This window comes from Cotesia glomerata, linkage group LG7 (assembly GCF_020080835.1).
Source record: "Cotesia glomerata isolate CgM1 linkage group LG7, MPM_Cglom_v2.3, whole genome shotgun sequence".
NCBI classification, from domain to species: domain Eukaryota; kingdom Metazoa; phylum Arthropoda; class Insecta; order Hymenoptera; family Braconidae; genus Cotesia; species Cotesia glomerata.
The window spans coordinates 5,093,652-5,116,007 of record NC_058164.1 but is presented as its reverse complement, the minus strand read 5'-3'; the positions used below and the strand labels follow the sequence as shown (position 1 = coordinate 5,116,007).

The 22,356-nt window shown below is 28.1% G+C and overlaps 1 protein-coding gene across 4 annotated transcripts in view; it reads left to right on the top strand.

Annotated features, from left to right (window-relative positions):
* LOC123268862 overlaps positions 1-22,356 on the top strand; it is a 66,482-nt gene that overhangs the window by 21,233 nt on the left and 22,893 nt on the right. For all 4 annotated transcript variants that reach the window (XM_044734280.1, XM_044734282.1, XM_044734281.1 and 1 more), the window contains exon 3: positions 11,082-11,157. In XM_044734280.1, coding sequence (XP_044590215.1) covers positions 11,082-11,157 — 76 coding nt within the window. The remainder of the gene's footprint in view (positions 1-11,081; positions 11,158-22,356) is intronic.

The following is a 22,356-nucleotide window of genomic DNA, read 5'->3' as shown; positions in this document are numbered from 1 at the left end:
GCCAATAATAATTGTTTATGACAAATAAAAATAGTATTATAATAGAAATAAAATAATAATAGAACTTATATCACAAATAAAAATTACCACAATCACAATATATTATACTAATAAATTAAATTAACAGCCACTGCAAATGAACCTTGAAAAACCATAAATACAAAACCGTTCTAACGAAATTCAATTTGACAAAAAAAAATACCTATTTCCTTAAATAAATAAACTGGAAACTTAATTGTCCTCATATATTTTTAATAATATGGATGAGTAACAAAATAATTATGTTTGCCATTTTAGAAGGTTATGAAATATGTCAGCGCATTCCACTACTGCGCAACGTAGAGCGCTCCCAACTATACCGTTTATCTCTTAGAACAATCTTGTTGAGCTCTGAGAGCTCAACAACATTGAGTTATCAGAACTAAATAAAATTTTCTTGGTAACTCTAAAATTTAGAACGAATTTTTTTTTCCGTGTATTTCTAGAAAATTTTTACGATCGTGATAAATATTTTCATGACAGTAAAAAATTATTTTAACACAACAAGAATGTTCTGGGAGACAGAAAAAAATTTATTCGGATGTTTTAGCTTTTGCAGAGAGCCCTTTGTTGATGGAGGGTAGGAAAATCGTGCTACTCATCGTGTCAGAATGAACAAAGACTGAAATAATTACTTGAAAAAAAAAAAAAAAAATCGTTGTAGATAATTAAAATATTTTTCAAAGCAATAGTAAAAATTTTATAGAGAAAAAAATTATAAATAAATCGTTTAAAAAAATAATGATAGAATTAATTGATCAAAAGTTTGAATTTTTTAGGAGTAATAAAAATAAAGATAGCAATTATTGTATAAATATTTTTTTATCATATTTAATTCAAGACATAAACGAATAAATAGGTCAGAGTAATAACAATAACTGGAATAAAGTGGAATTAATTAAAATAAAAGGATGGTAATGTATGAATAATAAAGTCTTAAGTGAAAATAAAAGAGTGATATAAAAATGGTAAACAAGTAATATATTTCAGCGGTCTCCGGGGTCAGTAGCGCGAGTCGCTTATTCTTACTACTTATTACACATACACCGCTTGTACCGTGAATTATTGCATCATCTCTGATACTAAAAGTACCACTTTTTCTCTCCCTTTTTTCTCTTCTCAGGTTTAGTTGAGATAAAAGTCGTAAGTTATACGAATTAAAGGGAAGAATGCAGTTTTTAATTTTTCATGTTCCTCGAAACGCTGCCCGGGTCCGCTACGCTCCGTTCACACTCACACTAACTAAATATTTCTATGTTCATGCATCCGTATAACCCTGCTTACTCTGCTCTTGCTTTACGTGTATATATTAGCAGAGCGAGTGCTTGACCGTGTTGTTACATCGTATAAAACAGAGCTAGTACACTATACGCACACCGGGGATGCGCCGCGGGCTATTAAAAATTCTCAAACACTCTTTAGAGAAGACTGGTCGCTGCGAAACGACCTTGCGTGGGGTGATATTTAATATTTAACGTTAATGCGGAAAACGCAGCTTTCTGGGTAATCAAAATGCGCATCGCTAAGTGTGCAAGATGACTACGGCTAAAAGTCCTCCTCACGTGCATCAGATATATTACTCACTTAGAACCCCATTATTTTTTACTACCTACTTTTATTTAAAAACACACGTCTTCATTTTTTACTGATAGTTAAATGCACGTGCTACTAGTCGGAATAATAATTTTAACGGGAAAAATTTAATGGCTGCTCAGTCAATTTTTGTGAATAATTGACAGCTGGATTTTTTTTTTTTTTTTTATTGGACATATAGTTTGTTGAGTTTATTGACGGAAGTTGTTTTTTTATTGACAATGCTTTAATTTATTTTATTTTAGAAAATAATAGTAGAAATTATTAAATTTTCCATTTTAAATTTGATTTTTTTTTTTTTATTTATTTATAGACAAAAACAAATTTTATTTAAAAATTAAAAACCAAAAAAGTTTATTATAAATTACAAAAAAAAAAAAAATTTATTAACTAATCGTTATTAAAAATTAAAAAAAAAAGTAAATTTAATAAATAATTATTATTAAAAAATTATAAAAATAAATAAATTGATTAATAAAAATTAAAGAATTGATGTAAATAATAAATGAATCGTTTATTTGAGAAACCCCATTGGTTTACTCTTTCCCGCTTCACAGCATTATCCGGAGACACGATAGTGTCTCGCGCCAAGTACACGTCCAATATATGGCGTGAGACAACGTGTCTCTATTCTCTCATCATATGTCAACATAACCTCCTCACATATTTAGCTCTATATTTTTTTATTATTGCTAAGACACTAACACTTGACATCATTGTTAATAAGTTTCTTTTTACCAATTATGCATATATTACAAAAAATTATTGGATCAACAATTATTTAATATATCGCCAGTTTGAAAACTTTTGCTTGCGCCTGTTTTCGATTCTACGAGAGATTTTACAAATTTAGGGCGAATTTTCTTATTTCCAAGTTGGCACCACTTAACCCTGTTATTCTACCATCTAAGTAGTTAATATACTAAGTACTGAACTTAGCGCTGATATAAGTAGTTGGTCTTTAGTTTAACATTTCAATATATGACAGTAGGTGGAGCCACAAAATCATTACCGCTATATTTTAAATGTCACATTGGTTAGTCACGCGCGTCATTTAAAGTATTGTAGTAATTTTGTTTGTAATTAAATTATTACAAAAATTCATGCATAAAGAATCAGCTGAATTACTTGAGAAGTACATATTTGGAATTTTAAAATATTTATAAAATATTTGATTATGTCACTTAATATACTCTTTACAAAAAAAAGATATATCCCACAAAAAACAGTTTCACTGTAAACCGCCGCGCCAAGTACACGTCCAACTATTGTTACAAACTATAATAATTCAATTTTTACAAAAAACTATTGAATCGAAAAAAAAAACGAAGTACAAAAAATTTTTTATATTAAAAAAACATTAAAGACAGTAAATACTAAGGAAAAAAATTTAGTGTACTTGGTGTGCTATACAATTCACACTACAAGTATCAATTTTAAAAACTGTGGATAATGAAAGTATTCGAATGATGCTCACCAAATACATTAAATTTTTTTCCTTAATATTTACTGTCTTTAATGTTTTTTTAATCTAAAAAATTTTTTGTACTTCGTTTTTTTTTTTTTTCGATTCAATAGTTTTTTGTAAAAATTGAATTATTATAGTTTGTAACAATAGTTGGACGTGTACTTGGCGCGGCGGTTTACAGTGAAACTGTTTTTTGTGGGATTTATATTTGTAAAAAATGCTTGCCGTAAGATGGACGGTGTGGCTTAATGTAAATAGAATAAGCGAAAGGAACTTTAGTATAGACCGGATAGCTCAAATGGTAGAGTAGCCGACATGTCTTCGGAAGGTTCTGGGTTCGAATCCCAGTCCGAGCTATCTAATAATTTTTTCTCGCATATTCTATAAACTCACATTAAGATGATCCTCTCCACATTCCTTTCTCAATCCTTTCCTACCAATATCCTGTTACGTGAATGTGAGCGCTTCACGTAATAATTACCGTAACTCCTATTCTTTCCCGCTTCACAACATTATTTATATTTGTAATATCTCAAGCGGAGATCATCTTAAGGATCTCCACAAGCGGAGAAGTCAAAAATACTAATTTTTTCTGGAGAAGCAAAAAAACATTTTTCTCGGTTAAGTTTGCATTAACATCATGAACCAATGATGAATAATAATAATGTTAGTATCCCAAAAAAGTATTCGAGCATGAAAAAGTTTAATTGTTAATTACTACTATTTATAATAATGATTTGAAGTTGATTGACTTATGGGGTTTCTCACCAAAACGAACAAAATAATAATTAAAAAATGAATTTATTAATTTTTCTCCGTCAATCATTTATTATATTTATAAAATAAAGTACAAAATATGTATTGGAACTACAATTAATGAAAATTATAATAAATCATTTATTTTTTAATTCAAATTAGTGAACTGAGAGTCAACAACAAAACAACATTTTAATTTATCACAATCTAGCTTTCTAAAACTAAAATTGCAAAAATGATTGAAATCAAAGTATTTAACAGTAAATATAATATATTTTTATTTGGTTATCATTTATTTCAGAATTTAAATCAGTTAAATCAGAGTCAACAATAAAACAACATATTTTTAATTTTAATCCATCGAGCGAATATTGTAAAAGTCATTAAAATTCAAGTATTTAACAGTAAATTTAGTTTCTAATTATCTAATAATCAATGATTTTAAAATTAAAGTCAGTGAAATCACACTAAACAATAGAACAATAATTTAATTTAATTTTTTTAAACCCATACTGCGAAAATTATTAAAATTCAAGTATTTTGCATTGAACTGAATTTTTTTACTCAGAAGAAGTGTTTTTGAAAAATAAAACACAAAAAGAAATTTATTTTTGAATTTATTTATTAAATGCTTATTCGAAAAACCCCATAAGTCACTGATTTATGGGGTTTCTCAATTAAACGATTCAAGTTATGAGTAAATAATTGGAATCATCTACTAAAAGTAATACAATTATATGACGACAGTTAATCTTGTAGATATGCAATGATTTTATAGAGTTCAAAATAAATAAATAAATCATTAGAAACGAATAATTAAAAAAGATGTATGTATACACATTTTTATTTTCTAATTATGATTAGTTTTATTTTTAAATTATTATTCAATTTGTTTTTAGAATTAATAATGTTTACTAGATTTATTCTTTACGTCGCTATACTGAACTTTGAAAAAACAAAAACAACATGGCGCGTAACGGAAAATCGTGACGATTTTTTTTTACATTACTATAAAATTTCTCTCATACGTCGATGAAGAAGTTTCAATAAATTGATAAACTAATTTATTGTTAATTATTTTTCTCAAAGTAAAAAAATTATTATGATATAAAAATTAAAAAATTGATGTAAATAATAAATAATAAATCTATATAAGAAAGTACAATAAATAATTATCGTAAAAGTTTAGTACTTCGGGTTGTCTTAAGCGAAGTCCATGTGGGTTATCGTGAAACTTAAGTTAAGTTGTGAATTAACGTACATACTGTCGCGTCCGTCTCCACTTTAAACTCTGAATTCAGCTGTAGAACAGGGCAAGGGCTTAGAGTGAGGGTGTACGGCTAAGTAGAAACACCCGCGACTTATACAAACTCCTTGAAAAGCGGCGGCGGACAAGGGAAAGGGGTTAGAACCTTTGGCTCTGGCTGCACAAGTTTCTGCTCTGAAATCACTGCGATCGATAATTCTAGGGTATAATTTACGAGTCCTTCAGGACTTCAGGACTTTGAATATAACTGACTCCATACAAGGATAAATTTAGTATGTTGCCCCAAACTTTGCACATTAAAAAGTTATCATGTTTGATTTTACATTATCGCGTACGTTTTACTTTCTATTTATCTTTTAACTCTCTCTCTCTCTCTCTCTCTTTTCTCATTCACGTGCACTTCCACTGCCTGATTTATTCGACGGTAATAAGTAATAAACAATAGTAATAATGTTCCTCGGATAAAAGTTTCCAATTGTTCTGGGACTCTATTTTATTATTATGTAATGCTGTATCTAATTCGATTGGATCAAAGTAGGACAAAGTAGTTTTTCTCCCTTTAGTTTTATTTGAATATCGAGATTTATCGATCCCGGTGGTTTTCCGGGCTTGGGTTCCCCTCAAGAGATAAATAGTTAATGGGTGAAATCATGGCGGAATTGAACTCGGGTTAAGCCAATGATTTTTCAATCAGGGTCAATCCTTTCAATAGACGAGCGATAATTCTATTGGCAACGCTGTTGTGTAATATAGGGTATTTTTAAAATATGAAGCGAGATTTATCACCTCTGGTTTGAAAATTTATCGATGACGGTACATTTTATCTTCAATTGACTTAATTTTTACTTTTTATAGTTTCAAATCGATAAAAATTCTCGATTTAATTCTCTGCTTTTCAGACTAAGCCCAGAGATAAAATTTATTTTTAAAAAAATAAACAATCTTTTAATAAAAAATTTTAAACTATTTTATTTTTTAGCTGAAAAAATGATTATTTTTTGTCAACTTTTTGTTGAAAAAAAGTTCTACAAGCTTGGAAAAAAATAATTTAGAATTAAAATTCACAATTTAAAAGATTTCTTCAGCTGAGAAATAAAATTTTTAAAAATTTACAATAAATTAATTTCTTGTCCCAACAATATGCCCATTTTTTTAAAAGAATTTTTTTTTCTCAGTATAATTTAATTTAAAGGATGAAAAAAAAAGCAAAAAAAAATTTTGGCTAAATTGAGCAATTTTTTAAAGTAAAATTTAGACAAAATCTTATTTAAAATTGCAGTGTGATTAAAAATTAAAGCTCATACGCACTTTAATAACTTCATGAAGATTAAATACTACTGGGTATATATGACTGCATCGCTAGCTAACTTAATTGCAAAATGGCGTTAAATTATGTCTACAATTACTCAAATTTTCTTTTCACAAATTTGTTACATTTTCTTTTGTTATTTTAATTTTTTTATGTTTACCTACTCGAGTAATTATATTAGGAATTAATGTAATCCGAATATGTTATTTAATTTTTTTTTTTTTTTTTTGATTATCTTGTCATTACAAAAATAATTTTAAAAACAATTACTTAGTAAAGATTATTAACCCTGTTAATGGCTACGGCTGTTGGATCTGCTTATTTATAAATAAATAAATACGATTTTTCTTTTTACTAGTATACTTTCAAAATATTAAAAAAAAATTAATCCAAATAAATAATCACACTAAAATAAAAATTAAAAACTCAAAAAAATTTTTACTTTGTCAAAAAAATATTTGATTTTGATTCTGTTAAGTTCGACAGTATTAATCAGTAGAATTTATTAATTAAAATAAATTTGACACGAGAGATCCGGAGGCTTGGTTTCACCTATCGAAGAGCAAAGGTGAAGACGAAAGGTGAAGGGTGAGAGGAGAAGGTAAATGTCGAGAGGCAGGAAAATAACATCAATCGATCTTCCGCTTGCTCGATACGATGAAACAGCGCTCGCGTTTGGCGTGACCACAGGAGGTCGAGTGGTCATGCAATCTGCTTATATATATACATAGATCCAGAGAGTAAGACACACACGAAGTGTGGGGATGTGTAACGGGAAGAGCGGCCCTCAGAATTACTCCTTTGTGTTGTGACAAGAGGGTCAAGGGTCACGTAGCTCTGTACATTGCTCGGTTTGATCTTACCACAGCTCCATTTGTTTCAAGTTCTCCAACCCACATACCTTTTTAATTTTGGATCAACCCTTCGAGGACTTAGATTCTTCCTTTATGCTCAAATATCAGACGAATGTTTTCTCTATGAACACTTTTTTGGAAAATAAACAAAAGAACAAGCTTTGTACAGCACAGAGCCGAGTTTTGATTTTATTTTTTTTAATTATTATTTTTTATACAATTTTTAAATTGATTAATACCGACACTGATAGAAGGATTTGTTTATATTTAATAAGCTTTATTAACTGATAATAAATGATTTTTTAACATCATAGAAGTTAATTAATATTTATTAACAGTTAATAAATTATTTATTAAATACAATTTATTAAATATTAATAAATATTTTGTAACAGTTAACAAATATTTATTAATAGTTAATAAGTAATTTAGTAAGCACAACTTATTAACTGTTAATAAATATTTATTAATGATTAATGAATATTTGTTAACTGTTAACAAATATTTATTTAAAATCAAAAGCAAAAATAGCTATTTTCTTTTGACACTTTTTTATAACTCTATAACTGGAATACATGATAATAATTCAATTCACTAAATAAATTAACATTTTTAATATTTAAAAATATAAAAAATAATTAGGAGCCGTGATAGAATTTGATATTTTACAATAAACGTTATTATAATGTAACATAATCAATGCAAATAATTTATAAAGATGATTTTTGTTTATAAACAATCTTCATATTAAATTACATTGCAAGCGAAACAAATTCACTTAACAAAATATTTATTAACTGTTAATAAATATTTGTTTACTATTAATAAATGTACTTTCTTCCCAAATAAATATTTATTGAATGTTAAAAAATATTCATTAAAATTTAATAAATTAAATAAATTAAAAAATATTCATTAAAATTTAATAAATTAAATAAATTAAATTATTAATAGCTAATAAATCCTTTTATCAGTGGGACATATTAGTTAATTAGAGTGATGCAACGCTGCTCTAATTAATAATTTATTTTAAAAATAATTATACTAATTCAGCGAGTCGGAAAAGTTCATCAAACATTTTAAAATAATTTATCAAGCTGATTTCAATTTTTTTTTTTTTTTTTAAGAGCGAATTTTAATTATTGATATGGAAAATATTTTTAATATGTTGATAATTATAATAGATAAAAATGAGGTCAAGTTGAAGGTACAAATTTATCGGAATTGTTTTTTAAATTAAGTGCATTATTTAATCAACGAAAAGTTCGAATTTGAAAATATAGATTATAAGTGTACAATAAATTATTTTAATTTATTTATTGATTATTGAGTCTCTGTTGGTGTTATCGAAATACTTTAGCAAGCCCGCCGCGGAATGCAATTATAATTCGGAAGTTTTTTTTAGTGTAAAAAATCATGTGATCTTGTTAAAAAAAATTAAACATCGCAATTTTATTGTTATTTGTAAAAGTTACGCTTGGCGGTAGTGCAATAACGCCCGCGGTATTGCAGTATCATCGAGGATATAAGTTTTTTCTTCTCGAGTGGTCAAAAAATTCACAAGCTCATCCTTAAATTGTTTCCAAAAGGTTACACAATTTCAGAAAGTTTTCTATCGTACAAAGACCTTAATCCCGCATTTTGCGACCCAATTCTTAAATTATTCATAACTGTATAAATTTAAGGGGATTTTGTGTTAAGATAAAAGGTTATTCTTAGATTATACTTGTAAAATTCTGTTTTAAAAATTCTCAACCTTCAGAAATGAATTTTTTTCAGTTAATCAAAAAACTTAACTACACTGAGAAAAAAAAAATTTTTGTCCAGAAAAAAATTTCTTGGCTCAGGAATCGTTTAAAATAAATTTTGGTTTTTTTACAAAAGAATATCAATACACAGAAAAAAAAATTTACTTGAATCAAGTAAATAATTTTGAAGAGTTCTATCTTCTTGATTTAATAGAGCACACGGAAAAAAAATCCTATGAAAAATTACTATAGTAACATCGTAATCCAGGACTAGACTTTCAGTATCTCCATTTTTACGATGCTGCCGTCTACAGAATACAATTTGAATTATTGAAAATTACGATGTTATTTAGTAAATTTTTTTTCCGTAAGAGCAAGTGAATAAGGACGCATACTATATGTTTTAATAAAAGAGAGACAGAGTCTAGTAGTTTGCGACGCCACCACCGAAAGATGACCAACTACTGTATCGAGGGTCTTATTATGTGACTGAACAGAAACTTTAAATATTCCCTCCGATAGCGTGGGGGGATAAACCTTGGACTTGAGGCGGAGAGGACACCGGGTTCGATTCCTGATTGATACAGAATAATTTTTTCGGTGACCTAAACTTCTTTTTAATTTGAGTGATAGAAATTTACGATGTTGCATCGTATAAATTACGATGTTTGAGTTCTGGCCCGGCACTGCAATGTCCTATACTAAAAATTACGATGTTTGCATTGTAATTTTTCGTACAATTTTCTTTCCGTGCATGTAATACAGTCTGTTGTCGGTAATTCAGTTTGGACTAGTGATAACAAATGCCAATTGAATATATCGGATTGTTTATTTTAAACACATAAAATGCACTGAAGATTATCAGGCTGACTGTCAATACTCCAAACACTGTTTAAAAAAATTAAACTATAGTTTATTTACTATAGTAAATTAAATTTTTTGTTGATAATTAGATTTCTATTCAAACCTAGTTGCATTTTAATAATTCTGTCTTATAAGTAATCTAAACTAAAGTAAAGATTAATCAAAAAATTAAATCAATCTCAAAGATTATATTGGTTGTAAGTTTATAAGTAATTTCTTTATAGTAAAGTTTATTTACTTGAATATATGATGGGCCCGGAGATAAGGCAGTTTTACGCGCGAACTCTACCTATTTATTTATCATTTTATTATTTTTTTTCAATGATTAAATTTAAAAATAAATGAATCAATTTACGAAGGACTATTATTAACATACTCCTGCCAAGTTTAATGATTTTTTGTTCAAAAATTACTTGGTCAAAAAGCGTCTCAGTATTTTGTCCAAAATTTGAATATTCTCTGTCCTACATGTTCTTAAGGAGGTATTGTGCAAAATCACTTTTTTTACAATATTCTTCAATTTTTAAATACGCATACTTCTAAGTGTCCTCTATAGGAATAAATTTTTTTTTTAATAGTTTTTCTAATTTTCGAAATATTAGCAATTAAAAATTGTACATCTAACATGTATTCCCTATCCTGACCGTAGTTAGAGTGAGCATTTTATTGAATAATAACCATACTTTTCTTAGAATTTTTTTGAAAAACAGAATATTTAATTGAAGTTATAACAAATATTTTTTATTAAAAATAATATAAACGAGCGGTATTCATTTTTTTATAAAACTAATAAAACTAAGAAATTTTCCTTGGTTTAAGTAAATTTTACTTGATTAAAGAATTTTTTGTCTTGATCCAAGACAATGAAACTCTTCAAAATTATTTTCTTGATTTAAGAATTTTTCTCTTGATTCAAGTTAATATTTTTTTTCTGTGTATATCTATCATAATAATAAAATATCGGCATTAATTTTGATAGATTAAAAAACAAATAGGTTCACTTGAATTAAACAAAAAATAATTCGATCAATTCTTGAGACAAGAAAATATATTCTTGAAAATTATCAAGAATGAATATTCTTGTGATAAGAAAATTTTCTCAAGAGTAGTATTTTTTTTTCTCTGTGTATAACAACAATTATAAATAAAAAAAAAAAAACAATTAATAAAATATTTGTTACAGTTATCGCTCTGAGGCTTCTCTCGGTAAACGTGCCGCCCTACAAGTTCAAAGACGAGACTGCGCATCTAATATGCCGGTGAGTATTCTTCCTCTTTTGCACAGTGGTTCACACGAAAACATAAACAAGAATAAAAAAGAAAAACTAGCCACAGTACCTACCATTAAATATAAAAAAGAATGCTCTCAAGAGGCTGGGCCGTACCATTCGAATCACTACATCACTTCCACACAAAGTACACAGAACTGCACTACACAACTCAACTCCAAGTACAACTACAAGTACGCCCAACATAACACAAACACTCGGCCCTAAGAGTTCGCTGTTTCATTTCCCGCTGTTATTTTCCTACATGCTACATACTACATTCCTTATCCCACATTCTCCTAGTACCCATTACACCAGAACCCACTATTACTGCAAACTATATACTACAACTACGTAAACTCAAACTCCAAAGCCCTTTGAATTATTTATCTTCCAATTTGCTGGGTTACTAGAAATCACTTCACTTACTCTTTTGTGAAGGCACAAACCCTATTAGACGTTAAATCTAAAAATCAAAACGGACTTTCTCTCTTTATTTCTTCCTTTATACTCCGACCAATGAGATTCCTGAGTAGAGCGCGCTAGCGGGCCAGGCCACTCGATGTAAAACGGAACGGAAAAAAGGAAAAAAAGTGAAAAAATAAAATAGTATCGATGTTGAATGACTGGTACGTGATTCGGCAGCTTAATATTTGCTGGAAAAATTCAAGCTGATACAAATACGGTGCGCCCTCGCTGGATATAACTCGAATCAAAATTACTGCTGCTCAAAATTACTACAGCTGCGGTAATACAGTAGTAGAAAGTACCGCTGTACCTACTGCATCGCAGAGAATACATATGTACAGAGAAGAGAGGAGGATTGGTAGATACTAGTTACTTGATTCGCCGTTCAAGCTTAATCCGTTGGCTATTTTACTAACGCACTTCACGTACATCGAATAACAATCAACATGCCCACTGCCCGGTACGTCTAATCAACTTGCTCTCTCGTGTTTAATGCTCATGCTGCTTTGGCGGGTACAAAAGCCCGTGAGTGTATACATTTGGATATATATTTATAGTCAAGCTCGGGATCACCGTGATAAGGCTTACTTCAATGAGAATACATTCGATACGCAGTTGAATTTGCTCTGCCCGTTCGGTAATCAGTTTACCGCTCGGTTGCGGAGTAAAGGAAAGGATACCGAGCTCTGATGATTATTTTTTTTAATTTTAATTATTTACTAGCTCAGGAATTTTTTTTTTAATTAATACCATCAACAATTGCGTGTATATTATTAGTCTCGTGCACTCACGAGTGATCTATATTATTAAAAAGAAATGACCTTGTATCTTGTGAACTATTGACATTTTTAGAGATACACGGAGAAAAAAGTATTGCTATTTTCACGATACAGTATAGTGATGATCACGATCCTCGTATGACTATACTTTAGATGTGCATATGCCCGATCTAGTGGATCGTGATTATCACGATCCACATGGATTCGGATATCGAGTGTCTATATTGCTATGGTTTATAGATGATTAAGTTGTCTTTAATTAAATGTTAATTATATTTTATTGCAGATTATTGTTTTTTTAGTTTTTTGGTATATTATTGTTATTAACATAAATAAAAATTCTGATTGTAGCTTGATTAGTTTAAAATTTTTGTGTAGATTATCACAGTCAAGAATTGGGTTAGGTTTAAAAATTTTTAAATAATGACTTACAGCAGTTGGACTTTATCTTATATAACTTTTTTTTTTATTTTTACAAATATTATTAGCCTAGAAATTTGTATTATCGAAATATTCATTTAAAAGAGGCAAATATTTTTGTCATAAGAAAAAAATTTTTTAATGGAATTTTTACTCCTTTATTACTGAACGTACTCCATACAATTATATTTTTTTGTATAAAATAGTATGGGATCAAATCATTTATGCTAAAAAAGACTTTTATGAAAGCAAGAATTTTATTTATTTAATACAATATATAATGTACATTGTTTCTTCTTATCAACGCAGTAGAATTATATACAATAACGACGGACACGACATTAACACAGTTAACATAGGAAGATTTATTTCTTTACTATAGCCTTCAAAAATCGACACAAGTTTTTCAAGATTCCACTCGAGTAATTTATCAACAACCCAATCATCCATATCGATGTTGATATTAATTAACTAATTTATGTAATTATCACTATTTCATCACCAAAATTGTAAACAAATCTACTCGTAAGAGTTACAGACTTGGTTATGCGTGGCGGCGCTGAAAGCGTCGTGGATCGTGATAATTACCATCCGTTTCGCCGTAGTAAGGAAACGTTTCTTTATGATCGCAATACGTTTTGACATATTCACTATACCATGGAAAGTTCATATAAAAATCCGAAGTATAGAGTATATCAGGTTATAATATCGTGAAAATGGCAATACTGTTTTGAGCTAATCACAATACTACGTTCACGATCCACTGGATCACTATAATAGCAATACTTTTTTTTCCGTGTATAAGCTCATCCCGATGTTATACTCATCGAGATCTTTCATTTAAGTACCCACATAAATTTTTTATATATTTATATATTATATATATATATATATATATATATATATATATATATATATATATATATATATATATATATATATGTATATATGAAAAATATATCAAAATGCATGTGGGTACACAGTAAAAAATTTTTCGTCATTTAGTAGAGTGTTAAAATTTGTGTGTTGAATATTACACTCTAGTATGTAGAATTTAAGATTCTCATGTGTTGATTTAATGATTTAACATACTAGAATGTTAAATTCTACACACTAGAGTGTAATATTTAACACACAAATTGTAACGCTCTACAAAATGACGAAAAAATTTTTAACTGTGTATTCAAGTGAAAGCTCTTGATAAGTGTAACATCGGGATAATCTTATATCTGTAGAAGTGGCAATAGTTAAGAAAGTACAGTGCAATTTAACAGATATCTTGTGAATTATTAGCATCTTTAAAGATATAAGCTCACCCCGATGTTACACTCATCAAGACCTTTCATTTGAGTACCCACATCAATTTTTCATATATTTATATTTATTATATACATATGTATACATGAAAAATATATCAAAATGCATGTGGGTACTCAAATGAAAGCTCTTGATGACTCTAAAATCGGGATGAGCTTATATTTTTAAAAATGTCAATAATTAAGAACTGACATTGTTATCTTGTCAACTAATGATATTTTTAAAGATATAAGCTCATCCCGACATTACACTCATCGAGACCTTGCATTTGAATACCCACATCAATTTTTCATATATTTATATATATTATAAATATGTATATATAAAAAATATATTAAAATGCATGTAGGTACTCAAATGAAAGCTCTTGATGAGTGTAACATCGGGATAAGTTTATATCTTTAAAAACGTCAATATTTAAGAAAGTACTGTGCAATTTAACAAAAGTCATTATTTAATAAAGCAAAATTTTATTTATTTATAGTTCACAAGCCACGACAGTCACATAGTGACTGCAAGGTTGCTAGTACAGTTATTAATGATTTTATTTAAAGTATAAATTCATTCAGTGCATTAAAATATTCCGATGATCGTAAATTATGATTGATTGTTATTTAAATACCTCTGTAAATAATTATCGCGCCAGTACAAATGCAATTGAGAATTAATAAAAGCTACTAAAAATAAAAGGATTAATTGAATAATAAATAATAATTGGCATTAATTATGCAGATAATTATATTTAAATAAAAATTTTAAAGTTTAGTTCAATTAAAATAGCAATTGACTTTATATTAATAAACTAAAGAATGTTCTCTGTGATCTGATCGAAAGAATAATAATTATAAAGATAATTACGTATTACTACGGTGCTTTACCTAAATTATTAAGCACATAGCTGTAAAAAATTACGAGCGATATCTGTTATAAAATTCTTTTTATGGAGAAAAATTAATTAGTTAACTAATTAAAAATATTTCATAGAATAATGAATAAATGATACGATGTATAGAGTATAATAACAAAAAACAAAATACTGGAGTGATGAATAGTTAATAAAAAATAAAAAAGCGTAAATTGAAAAAATGAATGATGAATAATGAGCCCATTGGAAGCTTTAAATGATTATTAATTTAAAACGTTTGACAGTTAAAATTTATAGTAATTGAATTATTAAGCCGGTTGTGAGTGGATAGTAATAATTTAAGAGCGGATAAAATGAAAGGTAAAGTGAAAGGCAAAGCCATTTAGCGGCGTGAAGTGAAAACTAAATTAAAAAACCGGGCGTGAGGAGTGATAATGGAATTTATTATTCATTGTCATTGAACAAATCCTGGTAAGGTGATTCTGGTTCTACTCCCTGAGTACAGACTAACCAGTTGGTACAATTTTCGTTATCAGCTTTTCTACATAATACGTAATAGCTCTCTTAAACTATGAGGTAGTCATTCTACACTCTACTATCCACTCGTTAAAAGCTCAAAACGGCGAGCTGCGTTAGCAAATTCTCAAGAGTTTCTCCGCAAAATCGTATCGGAATGGATAGGAGCGGAAAAGAAAAGTAAAAGTGCCATTTGCGCACGTTCGCACTCTAACATGTACAAGTAAGAGCAAAGCTACAAATATTTCTTGTAGTACCTGACATTTAATCTTTAAAGATCGAAATGTCGCCCCAGGGTGACTCGGAAAATAAAACTTAGGGAGACGCAACTACGGTGTCAGCTAAGAGATACTTTACCAGTTCATTCGACATAAAATAGTCAGCAAATTTTACTTTATTATTATTATTGTTATTTTATTTATTTATTTATTAAATTTTGATCCTAGAGTAAGTGCTCCCTAAAGACCATCATAACATAACTAAGCAAATTTTATAAAGATTACATATTAAAATTAATGTAATATTGGAATAATGCATTAATTATCTATACTAATAAATGGAGAGCCGGTTTTTTTGTCCGGTTATACTGCGAAAACTACTGAACCGATCGGAATAATACTTATACCATAAGATGCAGCGTGTTTCGGAGAAGGTTTTAGTATATGATATGTTGATGATTACTTATCCGGAACCTATATTTTTTTGACTTAGAAATAATGAAGTTTTATTGTAACTAAATTTATTCTATTCGATTGTCATTTGTTTAAAATAAATTTTTTAATTCTATTGGTTATGTTTATATACTAGACAGATTTCTTCACTTATGAGACCTGCAATTTCTTTAACTGAAACTTTCAATGCTCATTACAAATTATTTTTTTCATATCAATTATCATTCATTTTTGTAAGAAAGACACGGGAATGTTATAATGATTGCACATTGAAAGTTACAATGAATATTAGCTAGAATAATTACATGGATAAAAGGTGCATAACAATTCGATAGAATTGGGAATCTGTGCAAGTCAAAACAATACTCTAATTAAATTTCAAGTCTAGATCTGAAAATGTAATTCTATAAAGCGCCCAGTGCAGCGGGCGAGTAACAGCTAGTTATAGATAATATAGCATGATACGTAACATAATAACTAATGATAAATTTAATAATAATAAAAATTGCTATTGTAATTGACTCTTCACAACATTGCTTTGTACAGTTTCAAAAATCTATATTATCAAGAGAATAAAAAAAATTTTGTGTCCAGGATAGTCATATGATAAAATCGGTTTTTTCAGTGAAATTTAGTGTCATTGCAAAGGTCTTGATTTGAGTTTGTACCTTTTGAATGTTTCATTTCATTCTCACCGATAGTCAATTTATTATGAGAAGTATTTAGGTTGCATTTGAAAATACTCTATCTCTAGATACATAATTAAGAAATAACTTTGTATCTTGTGAACTATTGACATTTTTAAAGATATAAGTTCATCCCGATGTTACACTCATCAATACCTTTCATTTGAATACCCACATCAATTTTTTATATATTTATATGTATTATATATATATATATATATATATATATATATATATATATATATATATATATATATATATATATATATGTGTGAAAAATATATCAAAATGCATGTACACTGAAAAAAAAGTTTTCTACGCTTCACTATCCGTTGTATCGTGAACGGCATATCGCTATAATCAGGGAACGGATCCTGACAGTCGCGATCTAACCTCGAAGCGCCAGTGTCTTCGGCGTAAGTTCCTAACCTCATTTGTCATTGTTTATCGACAATTATTAAGTGCATGATGATTATTGTCGTAATTATTATTACTGGATAAAATATTCAAAACTTGGCTTCGATCATATAAATCATTATTTGAAACATCAATAATAAATTATGCAAAGTCAGTTTCTCCGTCACCGCTAGGTGTATTCAATAGATCGCTAAATTAGCAAAACGGATAGTGACCATAGCGATCCAGTGTTTCGTAACGTGCGTATAGTGACAGTAGCGATACTGTATCCTGAAGCGTAGAAAACTTTTTTTTCAGTATGGGTACTCAAATGAAAGCTCTTGATGAGTATAACATCTAGATGAGCTTATATCTTTAAAAATGTCAATAATTAAGAACTGACATTGTTATCTCGTCAACTAATGATATTCTTAAAGATGTAATCTCACCCTGACATTACACTCATCAAGACCTTTCATTTGAGTACCCACATCAATTTTTCATATATTTATATATATTATATATATATGTATATGTGAAAAATATATCAAAATGCATGTGGGTACTCAAATGAAAGCTCTTGATGAGTGTAACATCGAGATGAGTTTATATCTTTAAAAATATCAATAATTAAGAACTGACATTGCTATCTTGTCAATTAATGATATTTTTGAAGATATAAGCTCACCCCGACATTACACTCATCGAGAACTTTCATTTGAGTACCCACATAAATTTTTCATATATTTATATATATTATATATATGTATGTAAGAAAAATATTTCAAAATACATGTGGGTATTCAAATGAAAGCTCTTGATGAGTGTAACATCAGAATGAACTTGTCTTTAAAAATGTCAATATTTAAGAAAGTACAGTGCAATTTAATAAAAGTAATTATTTAATAAAGCAAAATTTTATTTATTTATAGTTTACAAGTCACGGCTGTCACATAGTGACTGCAAGGTTGCTAGTCTCTATTAAAATGCCAAATTTTATTTTATTATTATTATTGAAAAAATTTTTCATCATCTTAACTGTGCACGAATAAAATTTTCCAAGCTTTGAATAATTAGAATTAAGCTCTAAAATTAATATCACAAAGACCGCGCTGGGACCTTTGACTGTTCGAAACGCGAGGGCTTAAAATTTAAGCAACACTCACGCAGAGCAGCCCAGAAATTCCCGATCACGTCGACTTCCTTTCCTTCCCTTTTCTCAGCAAGTTTCGCTTCTGAAACTCCCGCAATCTTTGAATATTTCCAGCTTTCAAGAGCTTACGCCCACGCTCAGAATATCCCAGCAGTAGCATGATGGGAACAGCGACAATCTTCTCGCCTGTATATTAAACCGTTATCCCCGATTTGAGTCTAAGATTTTCATCTGAGGAGCTATAGAATATTTCGCGGCATTAGTACACAAAATTTATTTATTTTATACAGAAAAATATTATTTTAAATTATTTGTTTATGTTAAACCTTTATTTATTCTTAAAATGAATTTAGATCGGAGAAAAATGAATAAATTTATTTCATTTATATAGTCGATTTAATCACCTCTGCGTCAGCACTTTTTGCAGTTGCGAAAAGTCAGAGGTAGCATATTCCAGATAATAAGAAGTTTATTTTATTTAAAATACTTGCTGTTATATTCTGTCTAATAATTTATATAATATTTTAATTTAAGTTGCTATTATAATGTCATTTTACTCATTAAAACAATTTATTCATATTTATAAATTTATTTTATTTAAAAATTATTGATTTACATTTTTATTTTTACTTGAATTATTACTTAAATTTTTTATTAAAATTACTTTTTAAAAAATTTTTTCTACTCTATTAATATTAATAATTTTTAAATATCAATTATCAATTACACATATTTATTCTTTTTTAATTAATACAAACTTCTATTAATTTAACCCGAGCACTTATTCACTGTATATATGTATCCATATTTGGGAAAAATAATTAATTAATATTTAATAATATAACTAAAATACTTGACGTGATATCATGATAAAGTGAATAGTAAATTAAGTATAATATATATATTATAATATTGCTGGAGAGAAACGTGTACGTGGAAAATGTCTAAAGTTAAAATATACATTTTATGAACACTCTGATTTATTATATAAAATATATATACTTGCATATGTTGTTTAATTACTTTACAATGAAGATTAATCACTTAGTAAATTTATTAAGGTTCAAAAAATTAAATAAATCAGTTGAATTATCAACAGTTTCATTATACAGGAAATTTATTCAAAATATTACAGTTTGTTTTGATATTTTGATAATAAATTCATGTTTATGTTTTTTTATAATTGGGAATGATTCTCAAAGAGGTAGTAGACGCCTAAATTTATTTTCGAACAAACATTTTCCGAGTAGAGTAAAGTGAATTTATCGACAGTTGACCGCTGGGCTTCATTAATATTAATTTCAAGTGTTATTTCAAGAGTTTGCCAGATATCGATTACTCTACAGGTTATCCTCGCTCGGATATTACAAACACTTGTTATTTTGTCCTTGGCTTTGAAAGTGGAATGTAAGCAGTCCGATTTCCGGTCGCATGAATGATTGAGATTTATTTTATTGTATATAAAGTAATTAAATCTATTGAATTTGTCGGATAAATGTTTCAATAAATAATAACTAGCAACCTTGCACTTGCAATCACTATGTGACTGCCGTAAACTATAAAAAATTAAAATTTTGGTTTATTAAATAATGAATTTTGTTAAATTGCACTGTATTTTCCTCAATATTTACGTTTTTAAAGATATAAGCTCGTCCCGATGTTATACTCATCAAGAGCTTTCATTTGAGTACCCACATGCATTTTCATATATTTTTCATATATACATATATATATATATATATATATATATATATATATATAAATACATGAAAAATTGATGTGAGTACTCAAATGAAAGGTCTCGATAAGTGTAATATCGGAGTGAGCTTATATCTTTAAAAATATCATTAGTTGACAAGATAGCAATGTCAGTTCTTAATTATTGATATTTTTAAAAATATAAGCTCATCCCGATGTTACATTCATCAAGAGCTTTCATTTGAGTACCCACATGTATTTTGATATATTTTTCATATATATATATATATATATATATATATAAATATATGAAAAATTGATGTAGGTACTCAAATGAAAGGTCTCGATGAGAAAATATCGGAGTGAACTTATATTTTTAAAAATATCATTAGTTGACAAGATAGCAATGTCAGTTCTTAATTATAGACATTTTTAAAGATATCTCATCCCAATGTTACACTCATGAAGAGCTTTCATTTGAATACCTGTATATAATACATATAAATATATATAAAATTGATGTGGGTACTCAAATGAAAGGTCTCGATGAGTGTGATATCGGGATGAGCTTATATCTTTAAAAATGTCAATATTTTACAAAATAGAAGGTCATTTCTTAATTATGTATTCAGAAATAGAGCAATTTCGAATGCAGCCTTAATACTTATTATAATAAATTGATTATCGGTGCGAATGAAATAAAAATTTGAAAAGACACAAATTTAAGTCAAGACTTTTGCAATGACATCAAATTTCACTTTAAAAAAACCGATTTTATCATATGACTATCCTGGATTATTTATGAATTAAATTCTTTACTCTATTTTCCATTTGGCCCTACAAATAATATCTAGTAATTAATAAATGAGTGTATGAAAACGATAATTTGGCATAATGTTTTCAACTTATGTCACGTTTCGGTACTCGAGTCGTCTTATGCATAATCCACATATTTGATGTAGACCACGTCGTATGAATTGCAAATTAGTTTATCATCCCGGGCATGTATTCTTCGTCGTTGATATGCCAAACTCTTGTCAAGCTCTTGTACACATTCTTGTGAGCCGTTCAATGAGTTGAGCTCCGGCTCATTTTCCGTCGCTCTTCTGTCGCGATATCTGTATATTATATTCCTATCCTGGCTTCTACTCTCAAAAGCCGCCCTCTATCTACCTAATGACTCTTACTGATTTTCGACGACAAATTTTACAAACACTCATTTTTACTCACACTTTTACGCTTTTTTTCCGCATTAATTATTTCTCGAGAATTTTCTATAAAATATAAGAGACATTTTTTAGATTAAAACTTTATTATTATTATTATTTATTTATTATTATTGGCATATTACAGTATTAATTACTGTTAATTATTTGTAAAAATAAAAGTTTTATTCATTAATACGTCTGCTCGACCAACAAGTTTAATAATGCAAACAAATAAATAAATACGTAATATAGACGAAAAGTTTCCCGATAGTTATGTATCACAGTGTTGCAATTATTAATTTTTAATGAAGGGAATTATTTAATAAATATTTAATAAGGGAATTTAAAATATTTTAATATTTCAAAGAAAAAAATGTACATTAGCTAAAATATGGATGTAAATAAAAGATTTAATTAAGTAAACTTATATTATTTTTTCTTTCAGAATTTTTACAATCTGAGATGGTTACAGTTACCATCTTCGATTGTAACAGTTATAATTTATAATAATTACAATTATTATTTTTGATAGTAATCATTACCATTATTAATAGTAACTATTACAATTGTCAATGATATCACCTATTATTTTGTTACTAATTAATTTTATTACCATTTTAGATAGTAGGAGTTACTATTTTTATATAGTAGGTAGTATAATTAATTTTTCTCTGTGCATAAGCGTAATTATTTAAATTACTTATCACAGACGTTGAATTTTACCAAATCTTTAAAAGTGAAGAGAATAGCAGTGAAGAGAATAAACCCGTATTCTGGTTGTGTAATATGATCCGCTTTAAAAATCAATTCAGAGTTTAAAGGCCTGTAAAAGTTGATTTTAAAGAGATCTAAGCGAAATTTAATACGTGCCCGCAGCAAGATGAGACTAAATATTTTTTATAGACTTACTGGTATGGAGGCTGTAAAATTCTTAAATGTCTTTTTCATAGAATGAGCCATCATTTTAATAAAAAAAAAAAAGTCATTAAATAGCTTCACTTTTTAACTTTAAA